Source organism: Oryctolagus cuniculus, chromosome 13, assembly GCF_051225735.1.
Source record: "Oryctolagus cuniculus isolate XC-2025 breed Fujian yellow rabbit chromosome 13, ASM5122573v1, whole genome shotgun sequence".
Classification (NCBI taxonomy): Eukaryota; Metazoa; Chordata; class Mammalia; order Lagomorpha; family Leporidae; genus Oryctolagus; species Oryctolagus cuniculus.
Genome location: NC_142879.1, coordinates 38422168 through 38441675, shown reverse-complemented (window position 1 = coordinate 38441675; position 19508 = coordinate 38422168). Strand labels below are relative to the sequence as shown.

The 19508-nt window shown below is 43.0% G+C and overlaps 1 protein-coding gene across 15 annotated transcripts in view; it reads left to right on the top strand.

The window, feature by feature from the left end:
- NVL (nuclear VCP like) overlaps positions 1 to 19508 on the top strand; it is a 109951-nt gene that overhangs the window by 28505 nt on the left and 61938 nt on the right. For all 15 annotated transcript variants that reach the window (XR_016218883.1, XR_011381469.2, XR_016218882.1 and 12 more), the window contains 6 exons: positions 3646 to 3763; positions 4676 to 4820; positions 8457 to 8691; positions 11613 to 11831; positions 14574 to 14678; positions 17616 to 17678. Coding sequence is in view for 9 of the 15 variants with exons in the window: in XM_051820594.3 (XP_051676554.1) it covers positions 3646 to 3763; positions 4676 to 4820; positions 8457 to 8691; positions 11613 to 11831; positions 14574 to 14678; positions 17616 to 17678 (885 nt within the window). In the remaining 6 variants the exon portion in view is untranslated. The remainder of the gene's footprint in view (positions 1 to 3645; positions 3764 to 4675; positions 4821 to 8456; positions 8692 to 11612; positions 11832 to 14573; positions 14679 to 17615; positions 17679 to 19508) is intronic.

The following is a 19508-nucleotide window of genomic DNA, read 5'->3' as shown; positions in this document are numbered from 1 at the left end:
AAAAAAAAAAAAAAAAATTAAAACGTGGTAAAAGCTTTAATTTTATGACTTTATCTGCCTCTAAAATATAGAGTAGCTGATCCACCTCACTGATATAACTGATAGAAGCTGATGTGAAATTAGAAGACAAATTGTATTTTAGCAGTAATTGTGAAAAGAATTGTTTTATTTGATTTTATTTGAAAGGCAGAGACACAAAGAGAGATCTACTATCTACTGGTTCACTCCCCAAATGACTACAACAGCTGTAGCTAAAGCCAGGGGCCAAGAGCTAAATCTGAATCTCCCATTTGGGTGGCAGGAATGCAAGTACTGACCTGGTGCTTCCCTGAGTGTGCATTAGCAGGAAGGTGGACTTGAGGTGGAGCCAAGATTCAAACTCAAGCACTCTGATATCAGATGTGGGCCTCCTAATCTTAATCACTGTACCAAATGCTTGCCCCCTCCAAAAAAATTATTTTAAACAGCAAGAAAAAAAGTCATCTGCTTGGATTGTTGTGTAGACTGATACTGGTAAGAGAGTTTGCAGTACAGGGAAGATGCAGAGGAAGGGTGGAAAGGGCAAAGCACAGGTAACTCTTTCAAGAACCGCCTGTTCCAAAACATGATGACTCGGTTAAATTGGTCCTTGTGGCCAGAAGACAAATTGTATATTTTGTGTCTGGTAACCATAGTGGTTGAATAAACTTAAAAGAGACAAACTAAAAAGAGCATCTTTATGTTGTTAGTTCTATCTTGAAACCTCTTGCTAAACGAGCACTGAACCAATGTTGTGCTAGACAGTAGGTACTCAGTAAGTATGTAGTCTAGACACATTGATTTCCCTGTTCCCTTCTTCCTTAACAAAGATGATTAGTGCTGTAAAGTGTGTGGATTAGAGAATAAAAGGTCAAATCATATCAAGTGACTCTGTTGAAAACTGTGCATCTCTAAGGCCACATTCTGATGAACATCACTTTTTCTTCCCTTCTTTCCCATTTAGTTTTCCAGGTAACTGCCAAATATTAATGAACTTGCTTCCTGAGACCATTACTCTCTGTAGCTGTACTCTTTTTATTTTTTTTATTTTTAAAGATTTATTTATTTATTTATTTGAACGTCAGAGTTACACAAATAGAGAAGGAGAGGAGAGAAGGAGAGGCATAGAGAGAGAAAGGTCCTCCATCTGTTGGGTCACTGCCCAACTGGCCACAACTAGGTCTGGGCCAGGTTAAAGCCAAGACCCAGGAACTTCTTCCTGGTCTCCCACATGAGTGGCGGGTCCCAGGCACTTGGCCATTATCCACTGCCTTCCCAGGCACATCAGCAAGGAGTTAGGTCAGAAGTGGAGCAGCTAGGACTCAAGACTAGCACTTTGATATGGGATGTTGGCACAAGCAATAGCTTATTAACTCATTATTCCAGGAGATGTTTGTCTACAGTTCTGTGACATTAAGCACATTAAATTTGTTGTGTAACCATCACCATCATCTATCTCCAAGGGATTAACATCTTCCCAAGTGGAAACTGTGTGTGTTAAGCAGTAACTGCATTCTTTTCTTTCCACAAATTCCTGCCAGCCACCATTGTACTTGGTACCTCAGTGAATTCGGCTATTTCAGATAGATGATCCTTATATCTTTTTCTGTCTGAACCTTTCTAGTGTCCTTTTTTTATTTTAAAGATTTATGTATTTATTTGAAAAGCAGAGTTAACGGAGAGAGAGGGAAAGAGATCATCCATCTGCTGATTAACTCTCCAAATGGCCTCAACAGCCAGGGCTGGGCCAAGCTGAAGACGTGAGTCAGAAGCATCATCCAGGTCTCACGTGTAGATGGAGGGTCCCAGGCACTTTGTCCATCTTTTGCTGCCTTCCCAGGTATGCCAGGTGTGTTAGCACGGAGCTGGATCAGAAGTGGAGCAGCCAAGACTCAATCATGCCCATATGGGATGCCTGTGCTGCTGGTGATATCTGAAACCTGCTGTGCCACAGCGGGGATCCCAATTGTGTATTTCTGGAAAAAAAAAAAAGTACTAGAGATGATCAAGGCCCAGACTAACGTATTGGGATTTTACTATCCTTTATTCAATGTATTCCTTTTTTTTTTTTTTTTTTTTTTTTAAGATTTATTTATTTATTTGAAAGGCAGAGTTGCAGACAGAGAGGGAGAGACAGAAAGGTCTTCCATCCATTGGTTCACTCCCCAGATGGCAGCAGCTGCCAGAGCTGGGCTTATCTGAAGCCAGGAGCCAGGAGTTTCCTCCAGCTCTCCCACGTGGGCCCAAGCACTTGGGCCATCTTCTGCTGCATTCTCAGGCTAATAGCAGAGAGCTGGATTGGAAGTAGAGCAGCTGGGACTTGAACCAGCACCCATTTGAGATGCTGGTACTACTGACAGAGGCTTAACCTACTATGCCACAATACCAGCCCCTTCAATGTATTCTTAAAATAAGGTCCCCATAGTTTCCATGTCAGATGATGAAAGTGTTCTGGAGATGGCTAGAGGTGATGGTTGCACAACAGTATGAATGTATTAAGTGCTATTAAAACATACACTTACAATGGTTAAAATGATAATCTATGACATTTAAAATAACCCTCTGGTTCTTCTTTAAAAAAAAATAATAATGGGGCCAGCTTTGCGGTATAGCCGGTAAGCCGCCGCCTCCAGTGCTGGCATGCCATATGGGCGCTGGTTCGTGTCCCAGCTGCTCCACTTCCAATCCAGCTCTTTGCTATGGCCTGGGAAAGCAGTAGAAGATGGCCCGTGTCCCTGGGTCCCTGCTCCAGCGTGGGAAGACCCAGAGGAAGCTCCTGGCTCCTGGCTTTGGATCAGCACAGCTTCAGCTGTTGTGGCTAACTAGGGAGTGAACCAGCGGATGGAAGACTTCTCCCTCTCTTTGCTCTTTCTGTGTAACTCTGCCTTTCAAATAAATAAATTACAAAGAGTCAGAGAGAGAGAGAGAGAGAGATATTCTTTCTGCTGGTTGACTCCCTAAATGGCCACAACAGCTGGACATGGGCTGATCCTATGCTGGAAGGCAGGAGCTTCTTCCTGGTCTCCCAAGCGGGTGCAGGGACCCAAGCAATTGGGCCATTCCTGCTGCTCTCCCAGGGTGTATCAGAGAGATGGATTGGAAGTGGAGTAGCTGGGACTCGAACCAGCGTTCCATATAGGATGCTTGCACTGCTGACTGTGGCTTTACCCACTATGCCACAGTACTGGCCCCATTCTGTTGCTTCTTAAATTCCTCTTATAGCAAATTCTAGAGAAAAGCCTGGATATTTTTATGTGGCTATAAACACTTATAAAATTTGTTGTAAGATTTGGTTTAGTAACTTAAAGTTTGTAAACTTATATCGCATAGCAAATATGTCTAATTTACAGAAGAATTTCAGTGGCTTCTTCACAAAATAGATTGATGAGAAGACTACAAATGTGTTACCCTATCTGTTATCTCTGACTTCTCTTAGCATCTTGATTCTGTTAAGTCAGGCAAAACCAGGTTATACTAGAAACTGTCTTCTATAGGGTTATTCTTTTGAGTGTTCTTTCTTGCAGATTAAATCTTTTTTAATCTTGCAGATTAAAAATAATGTGTATATTTAACTACCGTTCAGTAAAAGGGATGTCTTCATGATCTTTTTGTAAATTTTTTTCCTAGTCAAATGCACCTTGTATTGTTTTCATTGATGAAATTGATGCTATTACGCCCAAAAGAGAAGTTGCTTCAAAAGATATGGAACGAAGAATTGTAGCCCAGCTTCTAACCTGCATGGATGGTCAGTTTAAAATAATGAGTTCATTTTGAGATGATAGATATACTTTTAAAAATAATTTAAAACATGAAGATATAAAAATTTCAACAGTAAATCTCAAATAGCACAATATTTTTATGTAAAATTACATCATTTAATTTTTAGAGGATTTGATAAGATATTTTTAATACATATACATTTGGATTAACATTGTCTGGCTTTGTACACTACTGGGATTGCACCATATCCATTATTTTATAAGTTGTTATTTGTATTTCAATCATATATTGTGGAAATGTTGCCATTTAATGTACTTATATTTATCTCTTCTAAATTGCTGTATTCTTTTTTGTTTTTTGTTTTTTGTTTTTTGTTTTTTTTCAAAGGAATTGGGAGCTAGAACCAGGAATCAAAGCCAGGCACTCATATGGGACATAGGTGTCTTAACTTCTAGTCTAAATTCCTACCCCAGGAATATCTTTAAATAGACCATTTAAAAAATATTTATTTATTTAAAATACAGAGAACTAGTGTAGGGCAAAGGGAGAGCTCTTTCACCAAGTAATTCACTGCCCACTTGGCCCCAACAGCTAGAGCTGGGCCAGGCTGATCAGAAGTCAAGAACTTTATTCTGGTCCCCCACATGGGTGGTGGGTCTTGAGTACTGTGGTCATCTTCTACTGCCTTCCCAGGAAAGGGACCTGAATTGGAAGCAGAGTTGTCAGGGTTAAAACCAGCACTCCTGTTGGGTTGCTAGTGCCACAAGCAGCAGTTTAACCCACTGTGCCACAAACCTGCCTCTAAATGTTAGTGTTATAAATACATTGCATCAAAACGTGTAATCCTTTCTCTCCAACCATTGAGTGATTTGTGGAAGCATCACTGCCCTCAGTGTCACGTGACTTGCTCATCGCAGTGTGTGTTTGGTTCTTCTAGATCTGAATAACATGCCTGCAACAGCTCAGGTCCTAGTAATCGGAGCTACTAATCGGCCAGACTCGTTAGACCCTGCTTTGAGACGGGCAGGAAGATTTGACCGAGAAATATGCCTGGGAATCCCAGATGAAGCATCCAGAGAAAGGTATGTTCTTTTTTTTTTTTTTTTCCTGTTTCAATTAATTTTTTTTTAATAGAAACCTTTTATTCAATAAATATAAATTTCGAAAGTACCACTTTTGGATTATAGTGGTTCTTCCCCCCATAACCTCCCTCCCACCCACAAACATCTGATTTCCTACTTCCTCTCCCATCCCATTCTCCATTAAGATTCATTTTTAATTACCTTTATATACAGAAGATCAACTCTATATTAAATAAAGATTTTTTTTTTTTTTTTAATTTTTGATAGGCAGAGTGGACAGTGAGAGAGACAGACAGAGAGAGAAAGGTCTTCCTTTGCCGTTGGTTCACCCTCCAATGGCCGCCGCTGCAGCCGGCGCACCGTGCTGATCCGATGGCAGGAGCCAGGAGCCAGGTGCTTTTCCTGGTCTCCCATGGGGTGCAGGGCCCAAGCACCTGGGCCATCCTCCACTGCACTCCCTGGCCATAGCAGAGAGCTGGCCTGGAAGAGGGGCAACCGGGACAGAATCCGGCGCCCCGACCGGGACTAGAACCCCGTGTGCCGGCGCCGCAAGGTGGAGGATTAGCCTATTGAGCCACGGCGCCGGCTCAAAATAAAGATTTTAACACACAAAGTATAAAGTACCATTTGAAGACTAGTTTTACCGTTAATTCTCATAATACAGCACATTAAGGACAAAGGTCCTACGTGGGGAGCAAGTGCACAGTAACTCCTGTTGTTGATTTAACAATTGACACTCTTATTTATGACGTCAGTAATCACTCGAGGCTCTTGTCATGAGCTGCCAAGGCTATAGAAGCCTCTTGAGTTCACAAACTTTGACCTTGTTTAGACAAGACCATAATCAAAGTGGAAGTTTTCTCCTCCCTTCAGAGAAAGGTACCTCCTTCTTTGATGGCCCCTTCTGAAAAAAGTATTTTTTTTTTTTTTTTTTTTTTTTTTTTGACAGGCAGAGTAGACAGTGAGAGAGAGAGACAGAGAGAAAGGTCTTCCTTTGCCGTTGGTTCACCCTCCAATGGCTGCTGCGGCCGGCGCGCTGCGGCCGGCGCACCGCGCTGATCCGAAGGCAGGAGCCAGGAGCCAGGTGCTTTTCCTGGTCTCCCATGGGGTGCAGGGCCCAAGCACTTGGGCCATCCTCCGCTGCACTCCCTGGCCACAGCAGAGAGCTGGCCTGGAAGAGGGGCAACCGGGACAGAATCCGGCGCCCCGACCGGGACTAGAACCCGGTGTGCCGGCGCCGCTAGGCGGAGGATTAGCCTAGTGAGCCGCGGCGCCGGCCGAAAAAAGTATATTCTTATAAAATGAAATTTGCGTGCTGCTGTGTCATCTGGACTGAATGCTTTAAAGGAAGGTATAAGAAATGCCATGCAGTCCTCTCTCTCTCTCTTTCTCTCTCTTTCTCTTTCTTGTTTTAGCAGTGAAATTGACTGAGAATGGAAAAAGCCCACATTAATTAATGCTTAAGAAAACAATTTAAGGGACTGGCATTGTGGCATAGCAGATTTAGCTACTGCATTCAGCAATGCCATCCCATATGGGTACCAGTTTGTGTCCTGGTTGCTCCACTTCCAATCCAGCTCCCTGCTAATGTGCCTGGGAAAGCAGTAGAAGATGATCTGTTTGTTCCCCTTCCACCTACATGGGAGACCTGGATGAAGCTTCTGGCCCCTGGCTTTAGTCTGGGCCAGCCCTGGCCATTGTGGCTATTTGGGGAGTGAAACAGCAAATGGAAGCTTCTCTGTCTGTGTGTCTCTGTTCCTTTCTCTTTAATGCCACCTTTCAAATAAATAAATATTTAAAAAAAAAAAAAAAAGAAAAAAGGAAACAGTTTACTCATCAGGAGAATAATTGTCTCAGGTTTTTTTAGTGGTGATAATGGGCTTCTGTGTCCATACTCATTTGTGTGGTCTTATCAACATTGGCTGTGATTTTTAGTTGACTGACCAGCTTAGGGACATTATCTAGAGCTTTGAAAGAGCAGGGCCATGTGTTCCACAGAGAAGTTCAATGTGAGTGCTATACTTGAGCCTGCCTAAGACCACGGGAGCCCTGAAAAATAATTAAATGACAGCCAGAGAATTAAAGCTAACTGTCTATGCAGCAAGATCAGCCTTCCCTGGAACTGGGGTTGAATGTCTGTAAAGCCAGTAAATGTCCAATAGTAGCCAAAACTAGGACTCAGTAACAGAGTATGTCTCGGGAAGTACTGTTTAAGTAGTGAGGTAGAAATTTAGTTAAGGAATTTTTTAAAATTCATTTAACTTATTTGAAAGGCAGTGGGGGAGAGATCGATTTTTTTTTTTTTTTTTTTTTTTTTTTAAGATTTATTTATGGGGCCATCTCCGTGGTGCAGTGGGTTAACGCCCTGGCCTGAAGCGCCAGCATCCCATATGGGCACCCATTCCAGTCCTGGCTGCTCCTCTTCTGATCCAGCTCTCTGCTTTGCCCTGGGAGAGCAGTAGAGGATGGCCCAAGGGCTTGGACCCCTGCACCCACGTGGGAGCCTTGGAAGAAGCTCCTGGCTCCTGGCTCCTGACTTCAGATCAGTGCAGCTCCGGCCATTGCAGCCAACAGGGGAGCGAACCATTGGATGGAAAACCTTTCTCTCTTTCTCTCTCTCTCTCTCTCTCTCTCTCTGCCTCTCCTCTCTCTGTGTAACTCTGCCTTTCAATTAAATAAATAAACCTTTCAAAAATCTTTTAAATTATTTTAAAAAGATGGACTATCATAGCTGCAAGTTGGATGAGAAGCAGAGGCAGAACTCAATCCCTGGGGCTCACATTTGGGATGTAGATATCTCAAAGAGTGCCTTCACCTGCTGTGCCACAAGGTCTGTTCCCAGCTGAACTACTTCTTTTTTTTTTTACATGCAGTTAGACAGAAAGAGAGAGAGACAGAGAGAAAGGTCTTCCTTTTCTGTTGGTTCACCTCCACTGCACTCCCGGGCCACAGCAGAGAGCTGGACTGGAAGAGGAGCAACCAGGACAGAATCCGGTGCCCCAACTGGGACTAGAACCCGGGGTGCTGGCACCACAGGCAGAGGTTTAGCCAAGTGAGCCATGGCACCGGCCTGAATAAATCTTAAAAAATAATTTTTTAGGCATGCAATACAAGGCATGAACAACATATTAAAATGAAGTTGGAGAAGTAATTGTTCTAATACAAACTTGGATGTGAAAGCATGTATGAAGCTAGCTTTTTGTGATAATGAAATTAATTTTTTTATTAAATTCATTTTATTTATTCAAATAGTTTATTTGTATGTCGAGGCTTTTATTTCTGGTAGATGTTGATTTAATCTACTCTAAAGATAGTCCTATAAATTTATTCATATTACTTCGTCTCTGTCATATTGCGAAGTTCTTAAAGGCAGAGGGTTTTTTAAAAGAATTGATCTGTATTCCTCAAAGTAATTACTGTAGTCCCTAACAAAGGAAATTCTTTGCCATAATCCTTGAATAACAGGGGCTATGTAATAGCGTTTAGCGTTTGAGGAGTGAATGAATGAGATCTGATCTTACATGCTACCCATTGGGATGCCCCTGATGAGGATGAAAGGCTTCAGAGTAATATAGCTGGTGGCTTGTTTTTACTATTAATTTGGAATCTGAAAAATTTTCCCTGTCTTTTCCACAGGATACTTCAGACTTTGTGTAGAAAACTGAGACTTCCTGAAACCTTTAACTTTTGTCACTTAGCACACCTAACGCCTGGCTTTGTGGGTGCTGATCTGATGGCGCTCTGCCGGGAAGCTGCCATGTGTGCCGTCAATAGGGGCCTAATGAAGCTTCAGCAACAGCAGCAGAAACATCTGAAAACTGAAGTTGGCCAGGAGGAGCCACTGGGAACTGAGCCCACTTCTGTCACACAGGTGCTTTCTGTGAAGGCCCTCGAACCTGCCCTTTAAATGTTCTCTGTGTTATCTCACATTCCAGCAAGTCAGTACAGATGAGATTTAGTCCTTTACAGAAGTTTAGCAGCTCCTCTGAGAGCACTGCCGTCTAAGTTTATTTCCTGGTTAACTTTTGATTCGGCATGCAGGAAAGTGCTGACGAAACCAGCTCCTTAGCTACAAACAGCACTAGAGAGCTGTTTTCTGAATGTGAGAGGGAAGTTTATCAGTCCAAGATCACTATTAAATTTTTCAAGTTTTCTAAGTTATGGAATATTAATACAATATTTATATAGCATTTTATATTTTGTACCATGGCTTCTGTATGTTATATAATTTGAACCATATAACCTTGTGAAGTAAATACATTATTTTACCCCTTTACACTCAAAGACACTAAGCCTGAGATGATGACTTGCCCAAGGTCACATAGCCTCTACTTTATAAAACAGGGACTTGAATCTTGCTATTGCTTTCAAATAACTTCTTTTAAAATAAAATGATAATCTGGGAATTTACAAATTGAACTACTTCAGTTTGTAAATTTTTTTTATGTTTCCTTGCATGTTTTTCACAAAGTAAGAAACCTGCCTTTGAACATCAAGATGCAATAGTGCTAGGAAATTTGCGTAATCTCTGCTAAGTTGATAAGCCATCAAGAAAGCATATAATGAAAGAAGAGTACCAGAGTAACTTTGTTGTGATTTCATCAAAATACATCTGCTTCATGAATATAAATGAAATGGGAAATATCATGATTGATTAAATAAGTGTTTTTAATTTCTTTTGTTTGCTGTATGTCACCCAAGTGTAATATACAGATATCTTCCTACCTACTGGATTACAGTTGGTGTACATATACTTGTCCAAGTTATTTGATCCATTCAGAATAAAGCGAACTGGGCTGGTGTTGTGACACAATGGGTTAAGCTGCCACCTGCAACATCTGCATCCCATATATGTTCCACTTCTGATCCAGCTCCCTGCTAATGCAAATGGGAAAGCAGCAGCAGGTGACCCAAGTAATTGGGCCTCTGTTACCCACATGAGAGACTTGGAAGTGTTCCAGTCTCCTGGCTTTGGGCTGTCCCTGCTCCAGCCATTGCAGCCATTTGGGGAGTGAACTAGCAGATGGAAGATCTGTTTTTCTCTCTCCCTTTCTTTATCTTTGCCTTTCAAGTAAATATATATATATATATATATATATATATTTAAGATTTATTTATTCCTTTCTGTGCTATCCTGCAAGGGACCCATATGGCGTTGTTCATGATTCCTGGTGTAACTTAAGGGGAAGCTGTTATAATGTTCAGAGCCTTGATGTCTTGCGAATGAAGGAGGAGGACTTCTTCAAATTCCTTGCAGCAGGAACCCACCTAGGTGGCCCAACCTTGACTTCCAAATGGAACAGTACATCTACAGAAGGAAAATCTGAAGAGGACCTGGGAGAAGCTTCTGTTGGCAGCTTGTGCTATTGTGGCCAATGAAAACCCTGCTGATGTCAGTGTGATAACCTCCAGGAACACTGGCCAGCGGGCTGTGCTGAAGTTTGCTGCTGCCACTGGAGCTACTCCTATTGCTGGCTGCTTCACACCCGGAACCTCACTAACTGCAACCAAACAGCCTTCCAGGAGCCTCGGCTTCTGGTGGTTCCTGATCCCAGGGCTGACCACCAGCCTCTCACAGAGGCGTCTCATGTGAACCTGCCTACCATTGCTCCGTGTCACACAGGCTGTCCTCTGTGTGATGTGGACATTGCCATCCCATGCAACAAGGGAGCCCACTCAGTGGGTCTGATGTGGTGGATGCTGGCCCAGGAGATTCTGCGCATGCATGATACGATCTCCCGTGAACACCCCTGGGAGGTCATGCCTGATCTCTACTTCTCCAGAGATCTTGAAGAGATTGAAAAAGAAGAGCAGGCCACTGCTGAAAGACCTGTGACCACAGAGGAGTTTCAGGGTGAATGGATGGCCCCAGCACCTGAGTTCACTGCTGCTCAGCCTGAGGTTGCAGACTGGTTTGAAGGTGTATAGGTGCCCTCTGCCTATTCAGCCGTCCCCCACTGAAGACTGGAGTGCTTAGCCCACCACTGAAGACTGGTCCACAGTGCCCACTGCCTAGGCCACTGAGTTTGTAGAAACAACCACTGAGTGGTCGTAAGCTGCTTTCCACAGTCTTTGAAACAGACATGGAAATGAGGTTGACAGAAAATAAATACCAGTTTCTACACACAAAAGGATTTATTTATTTATGTGAAAGGCAGAGTTACAGAGAGAGAGAAGGAGAGACAGTGATCTGTTGGTTCACTCCCCATTTGAGTGCAATGGCCGGCACTGCGCCGATCTGAAGCCAGGAGCCAGGTGCTTCCTCCAGGTCTCCCACATGGGTGCAGGGACCCAAGGACTTGGGCCGTCTTCTACTGTTTTCCCAGGCTATGGCAGAGAGATGCATTGGAAGTGGAACAGCTGCAACTAGAACTGGCACTGCCTTTACCCGCTATGCCACAGCGCTGGCCCCAGTAGCGATTTTTTAAAAAATTATGTGTTTATTTTAGAGATAATGCTCCCATCTGCTAGTGTACTCCTAAATGCCCACAATGTCCAGGACTGGGACAGGCTGAAGGTGATTGTTAGGGACTCAGCTCATACCACCTACATGGTGTCAGGGACCCAGTCACTTCACCATCTTCTGCTGCCTCCAAGAGGGTACATTAGCAGAAAGCTGGAATTGGGGGAAGCAGAGCAGACACTCAAACCCGGGCTTTCCAGTATGGAATACGGGCATCCTACCTGGTGTCTCAAATACCCACCCCATAATAATTCTTAAAGATATAAAAATGTAACCATTTAAAAAGCTATATAGTTTTTAATCTTTTCCCCTCTATTGCTCTCTTTAAGGATGAATTACAGAGGCTGTTGGAATTGCTAAGAGACCACACTCCCCTCTCAGACGAGCAGATGCAAGGACTGTGCATTGAATTGAATGATTTCACTGTTGCTCTGTCATCAGTCCAGCCATCTGCCAAAAGAGAAGGCTTTGTCACTGTCCCTAGTGTGACGTGGGCAGATGTTGGTGCCCTGGAAGACATAAGAGAAGAGCTCACCATGGCAATATTGGTAGGTTTATTGGCTGCTAAATGTCTTTGGCATAAGTTGGGTTAAGGACTGGAAGGAGATTGAGCCACATGCTTGTGTGCTAGGTTGTGTGTCTAAATTTTCCTTATGGTACGTTCTCTTCTGAATGTAAAGCTCCCAAGAGTAGGATTTTTTTTTTTAATACTGATTCTTTTGCCTTTTTTTTTTTTTTTTAAGATTTGTATTTTTATTTGAAAGGCAAGGCTGACAGAGTAAGGAGGAGTCAGAGAGAGATCTTCCATCCACTGGTTCACTCCAGAAATGCCCATAACAGCCAAAGGATATTTGGATAGGCCAAAGCCAGGATTCCGTCAGGGTCTCTTATGTGGGTGGCTTACGCCCAGCCACTGGGGCATCTTGTGCTTTCCCAGGTGCATTAGCTGGAAGCTGAATCGTAACAGAGTGGCAGGGACATGAACCACTGCTCCAGTGTGGGGTGCGTATGTAGCAGCCCAGCGCAGTGCCAGCCCCTGTGCTTCACATCTGTATCGTTGAATTAAAACACAGAAGTTTAGGTTTCCATTAAGGCTCAGTTGGGAACTACTACTTCTTTTTTTTTTTAAAGGTTTATATATTTATTTGAAAGATTTAGAGAGGGAGAGGCTGAGAGAAAGTCATCTTCCATCTGCTGGTTCTCTTGCTACACAGCTGCAATGACCAAGGTTGGAGCCAAGAGCTTCATCTAGGTCTCCCTTATGGGTGGCAGGGGCCCAAGTACTTGGGCCATCTTCTACTGCTTTTTCCAGGCCATTAGCAGGGAGCTAGATCAGAAGTGGAGCAGCCAGCACACGGACTGGCGCCCATATAGGATGCTAACATTATAGGTAACGCCTTTACCTACCAAGCCACAACTCCGGCCCCAGGATCTGCTTTTGAATTCAGTCATACCCTTAAAGATCAAAAGTTATTCTGTTGTTGTTGTTGTTTGTTAAAAGATTTATTTATTTGAAAGAATTTCAGAGATACATGGAGAGACAGATCTTATATCTACTTGTTGACTCCCCAAATGGCTGCAATAGCCCATGCTGGGCCAGGCCAAAGCCAGGAAACAGGAACTCCATCTGGGTCTCCCACAAGGGGGCAGGCGCTCAAATACTTCATATGTCTTCTGCTGCTTTCCCAGGCAGGTTAGCAGAGAAGTAGATTGGAAGTGGAGCAGCTGGAACTCAAACTGGCACCACTATGGGATTCCTGTGTTGCAGGTGGTAGCTTAATCCACTGCACCACAACCAAGGCTTCCAAAGACAATTTTAATTCCCATGAAACTGTAGATTAATTTTTGTTGCTGTAGATTCATTCTGAGAGGTGGAGCGTGGCAGAGGCAAGAGGCGTGGAGTCACCACACAGACCCCGGGAGTCGGGTAAAAGCGGGCTATAGGCGAGAAGCCTACAGACTCGTTTATTTCAGTTGGTACAGCAGCTTAGATAGCCAAGGCAGCCAATCCGGTTAAGGGACAGTTTATCCCCTAACCAGTCACAGCCTGTTGCCAGGCAGGCTCTGTTGCCAGGTGGTTTCCCAGGTGGTTTCACTCACTTGCCAGTGGCCATCTTGGCATGGCCTTCTCATTCCATCACAAATTTTTATTCATTTTCACTTTCTACTTTATTGATGATCACATGGTTCATTAATTATGTTCCTTTTAGAGGCATATACTACAAAACTAGTATACACCAGGATAGCAGTGAACAAGTATCTCCTGCTTTTGGCTATGTAAAGTGTATGGCTGCTTCTGATTTTATTTTTTTTTAAAAAGTTTATTTGATTTATTTAAAAGTCACAGTTAAAGAGAGGGAGAGACAGAGTGAAAGATATTCATCCTCTGGTTCACTACCCAGATTCCACAACAGCCAGTGCTGGGCCCTGCTGGAGCCAGGCGCTTCATCCAGGACTCTTAAAAGACTTTGACCATCCTCTACTGCTTTTCTCAGGCCATTAGCAGGGAGCTGGATCTTAAATGGAGTGGCTGGGACCCTTACAGAATGCTAGCATAACAGGTGACAGCTTTATCTGCTATGCCACAATGCCAGTCTCTGCTTTTGATTTCTTAGAGGAGGTCATTACCTCAACTTTTGTAACTGAAAGTATGGATGGTTTTCTAAAACATCTTGAGTTTCAAATTTTGAAATAACTCTATTTTTATTTCTTTTTCTAATAATTTGTAGAATTCTTTTTTTGTAAAGATTTATTTATTTATTTGAAAGGCAGAATTACAGAGAGGCAGAGAGAGTAAGGTCTTCCATCTGATGGTTCACTCCCTAAATGGCTATAACAGCTGGAGCTGAGCCCATCCAAAACTAGGAGCCAGGAGCTTCTTCTGGGTCTCCTACACAGATGCAGGGGGCCAAACACTTGAGCCATCCACTGCTTTCCCAGGCCATAGCAGAGAGGTAGATCAGAAGTGGAGGAGCCGGGACTCAAACCGGCACCCATATGGGATGCCAGCTCTGCAGGCAGCGGTTTTACCCACTACCCCACAGTGCTGGCCCCCTCATCTTCATTTCTAAGGTGTTCTGAGAACTTATATTTAAGTGTCAATTCCTCAAGCAGCTTCTTTTTTTTATTACTGTATATTCCATGTCTATTGCAGAGGTGAGCAGAAGTCAGGCATTATTCGTATCTGCTGGCTTAGCATCAGGGTTGAAAACAAGTGTCTGGAGATCACTTGAATGTTCAGTGTAGAACGGACACCTGTGACTGATCAGCATTGCCATTGTGCTTTCCAGGCACCAGTTCGGAACCCAGACCAGTTCAAAGCTCTTGGGTTAATGACCCCAGCTGGAGTCCTCCTTGCTGGTCCTCCTGGCTGTGGGAAAACTCTGCTGGCGAAGGTATGTTTAAGTACACTACATTTATTTTATACTTTACTATCAAGGAGCTAAAAAAAAAAAGTTAAATAAAAATTTAACTATGTATTATAGTGAGGTAAATGGTTTACGTAACTTCTATTGGAAAATCAATTATAAAAAGTAACTGACAACTTTCTTCAGGAAAGAAAGTTTCCCACTTTTTTTTAATTATCAAAGGAGCGTCATTGAAAAATGTTTAAATCTATCCTCTCCATTTTGTAAAACGATTCATTCATTTTTTTATTTATTTGAGAGGAAGAGTTACAGACAGAACAAGGGAGAGACAGAGAGAGAGGTCTTCCATCCACTGATTCACTCCCCAAATGGCTGCAATGGCCAGAGCTGGGCCAGGCCAATGCCAGGAGCTAGAAACTTCTTCCGAGTATTCCACATGGGTGCACTCCACTGCTTTCTCAGGCCATTAGGGTGGTGGATTGGAAGTGGAGCAGCTGGGACTTGAACCACTAGCACAGATTTGAACCACTTGAACCACTATGCCACAGCCCTAACTACTTTAGTTTTAAAGCAACAATAATCATACTTTGTATCACATTCTTTTTTGTTTTTGTTTGTTTTTTAGTTTGCTCTTTTTTAGTTTTATTTATTTGAAAGGAAGAGAGACAGGAAGAATTCTGCTGGTTCACTCTGTGAATGACTGTGACAAGTAGGGCTGTGCCTGGCAAAAGCCAGGAGCCCAGAAATCAGTTCAGGTCTCCCTTTTGTGGCAGGGACCTAACTAAGTATGTGAGCCATCATCTACTGCTTCCTTTGGTGCATGTTGAATGCAGTAAGCTAGAATGGGAATCAGAGCTGAGACTTGAACCCAGGTACTCTGAGATAGATCGTGGCCTTTGCAGGTGGTGTCATTTTCTTTTTTTATTTTTTTTAAAGATTTATTTATTTATTTGACTGGCAGTGTCGCTCCCCCTCTTCATGGAGGAACGACACAGGACCCTGCGCTGTTCTTTCGTCTGCTCGGCCCTCCCCGGGTTTGCTGCTGGTTCTTCCCGGGTTGGCTACTATCCCTTCCACCTCCGTGGAAGGGCAGTTCCCCCTGCCACATTCCCCACTTCCGCAGGGGAGCGGCACACCGCCGGCTGGCTCTCTCGGGGGCTGCACAGGTGTTCCCTTAGATGTTCCCCTTAGATGTTCCTGGTGCATGCCGTCTCTCTCCTCCTTTATAGTCCTCCTCCGCCAATCCTAACTCGGCTGCCCACACGCCGAGTACGCTGCTCTCCTCCAATCAGGAGCAAGTCCTACAGTTTATTGGCTGAACTGGAGGCAGCTGTGTAGAAGCTGTTTTCTCCTCTCCCAGCGCCATATTGTGGGAGAGCAGATGCATAGAATAAGTCTTAATTCGAGTAACTTAGTCCAGTCCGGATTGCTCCCCACAGGCAGAATTACCCAGAGAAAGAGAAGTATCTTCTATCAGCTGGTTAACTTCCCAAATGGTGGAAGCCAAGATCTGGGAACCCAATCCAGTCTATCGCAACTTTATGTGGCCAATATCTCTACCTTTTGTGTTTTTCTACCCTTTGGAATCATGTATTTTAAAGCCTCCTCCATGTCTATGAAGGGATTTTTGCCATCATTTTAAATATGTATAAAATTTCATCTATAATTTACTTATCCCATAGAAATTGAAATTAATAGCATTCTTAATACCATAGCAGCCACATAATTTGTGATTCTTCGTAGATATCAAATTTCCATAATGCCCTGTGTAAAACTTATGTTTTTCTTTTCTTTTCTTTTCTTTTCTTTTCTTTTCTTTTCTTCTTTCTTTCTTTCTTTCTTTCTTTCATGATATTTATTTGAGAGGAAGAGTTATAGAGAAGCAGAGGCAGAGAGAGAGAGAGGGAAGGAGGGAGGGAGGGAGGGAGGGAGATCAGTCTTCCATCCGCTGATTCACTCTCTGGAGCCTAGAGCTTCTTCCAGGTCTCCCACACGAGTGCAGGGATCCAAAGACTTGGGCCATCTTGTACTGCTTTCCCAGGCCATAGCAGAGAGCTGGATTGGAAGTGGAGCAGCCAGGACTAGAACCAGCACCCATATGGGATAATGACACTGCAGGCTGTGGGTGGCTTTACCCACTACACCATAGCGCTGGCCCCACTGAATTTTTCTTGCCTACTTTTACAAGGCATGGTTGTCAGGGAGCTGGGACAGAGGAGCAAGAAGAGAATAAGATATTGTTTTTCTGCATTTTTTCATAGTAGTTAGAACAGCCAGAAAGGAGGTCCTACATTACAATGTATGCATCAACCAGGGGGAATTTCAGTTCTGTCTCATGTGTGCCTTGGTGATATTTGTTGTTGAATTACTTGTATCTGCTTTTAGTTAGTTGTCTTTGTAGCAGAAAAGAAGTAACTTGTGGGCAAATGCTGTGGCACAGTAGGTCAAGCTTCTTTTTATTTGCTTTCTATTCATTTCTTTTTTTTCCATTTGTTTCTTCCTTTCTGTAAATAAAGGATGGGGCAGGCACTGTGATAGAGCAGGCCCCTTGGGACACCTACATTGCATATCGATGCTGATTCATGTTCATATTACTCCACTACTTCCTGCTAAAGCATCCTGCCAGGCAGCAGATGATGGGTCAAGTGCATGGGCTCCTGCCACCCACTTGGGAGACCCAGATAGAGTTCCAGGTTCCTGGCTTTCCCTTGGACTAACTCTGCCTGTTGTAGCCATTTGTGGAGTAAACCAGCAGGTGCAAGATCTCATTCTCTCCTTCTCTCTCTTGGTCTGTCTCTGTCTCTGCATTTCAAATAGGTGAAAAGAAATAACCATTTAAAAGGGAGTGGGGACTATAACAAGGAAGAAGGAGGGTAAAAGCAGGGTACTTCAATTTTTACAGATTTCTGTTGTTATTTTATTGTGTATTTGTCTTAATTATGGGTTTTTGTTCCCTCTTGCTAGGCTGTGGCAAATGAGTCTGGACTAAACTTTATATCTGTCAAGGGCCCTGAATTACTAAATATGGTAAGTGATGCTATTAGCCATTATTCTAGATTGGAAAAATGATGGTTATTCAAATTATACATGAAACCATCTTCGATCTTTGAAAACCTGTGTTATTTTTGCCAAGTCAGCACTTTACTGGGGAATCTGGCCTTTGCTGTGCTCTGTTTCTTAGTGTATATAAATGTTCTCTTGATTAACTCTATTAAACTCTTAGTCTGATATTTTTTTAAAGATTTTTTTTTAAAGATTGATTTTATTTGAGTTACAGAGAGAGGTATAGACAGAGAGAGAGGTCTTCCATCCAATGGTTCACTCCCCAGCACTGGCCCCTCATAGTTTTTTCATACTGTACATTTTACATAAAGTTTTTGAAGACCCTTAGTATGGTTATATTCTTGTGTATAATTGTTAAATTCTTTCCCCTCATAGTATATACTCAAAAATAGAATTGATATATCTTTGAATGCAATGATATTTCAAAATTACCGCGAGGCCAGCACTGTGGCATAGTGGGTAAAACTGCTGCCTGCAGTGCTGTCATCCCATATGGGCACCTGTTTGCATCCCGGTTGTGCCACTTCTGATCCAGCTCTCTGCTATGGCCTGGGAAAATAGTAGAAGATGGCCCAAATCCTTGGGCCCCTGCACCCGCATGGGAGACCTAGAAGAAGATATTGGCTTCTGGCTTCGGATCAACACAGTTCTGGTAGTTATGGCCATCTGGGGAGTAAATCAGCAGATGGAAGACCTCTCTCTTTCTCTCTCTGTCCCTCCTTCTCTCTGTGTGTAACTCTGACCTTTAAATAAATATCTTTAAAATATTTTTTCACAAAAAATGGAATTAACACAAATTTTTCTTCCAAAAAATCTTGAAGTCATGCCTACATAGGGTCATCAAAAAAGTTCATGGAAAATATATCATAAAAAACTTGAATGGATTTTGATTTTTTTAAATTTTTTTTAAAGATTTATTTTATTTATTTGAAAGAGTTATAGAGAGAGGTAGAGACAGAGAGGGAGGTCTTCCATCCGCTGGTTCACCCCCCAGATGACCCCAGCGGCCAGAGCTGTGCCCATTCGAAGCCAGGCGCTTCTTCCAGGTCTCCCACGTGGGTGCAGGGGCCCAAGGACTTGGGCCATTTTTTTCTACTGCTTTCCGAAGCCATAGCAAAGAGCTCGATTGGAAGAGGAGCAGCTGGGACTAGAACTGGCACCCATATGAGATGCCGGTGCTTCAGGCCAGGGCTTTAACCTGCTGGTGGTTAGCAAATTTCTGTATCTTCCTCAGTATTGTTAATGTCAGATTTTTAGATTTTTACCATTCTGATGTGCATAAAATTTTATCTCAGTGTTTGACTTTTTTTTTAATAGATAGGTGTAGGTAGAGGTCTAAGGACAAGTCTAGACTGACCAGAAATTAAATAGTCTAATGAAGAAGATGTACATGTTGGGCTTAGAAAATGAATTTACTCTAGGACTTTTTTAATTAAAAAATTAATTTTTTTGAAGAGAGAGGAGACCTCCTATCTGCTGGTTCACTCTACAAATACCCACAACAGCCTTAGCTGAGCTGGTTTAAAGCCAGAGCCAGGATCTCAATCCAGGTTTCTCAGCTGGGTGGCAGTGACCCAGCCATCTGAGCTATCACCACTGCATCCAAGGGTGTATATTAGCAGGAAGCTAAAGTCAGGAGTCAGAGCTGACTATGAATGCCAGCGTCATAAATGCTAGGTGAAATGCCTGCCCCTCCAGGACAGTTTATTTTATGAAGACCGTTGGGAGTGTCCCGTAAGAAGCAGAAAACTGAATCTGGAGCTCTGGATGGATTTTAAAATTGTTATCATTTCA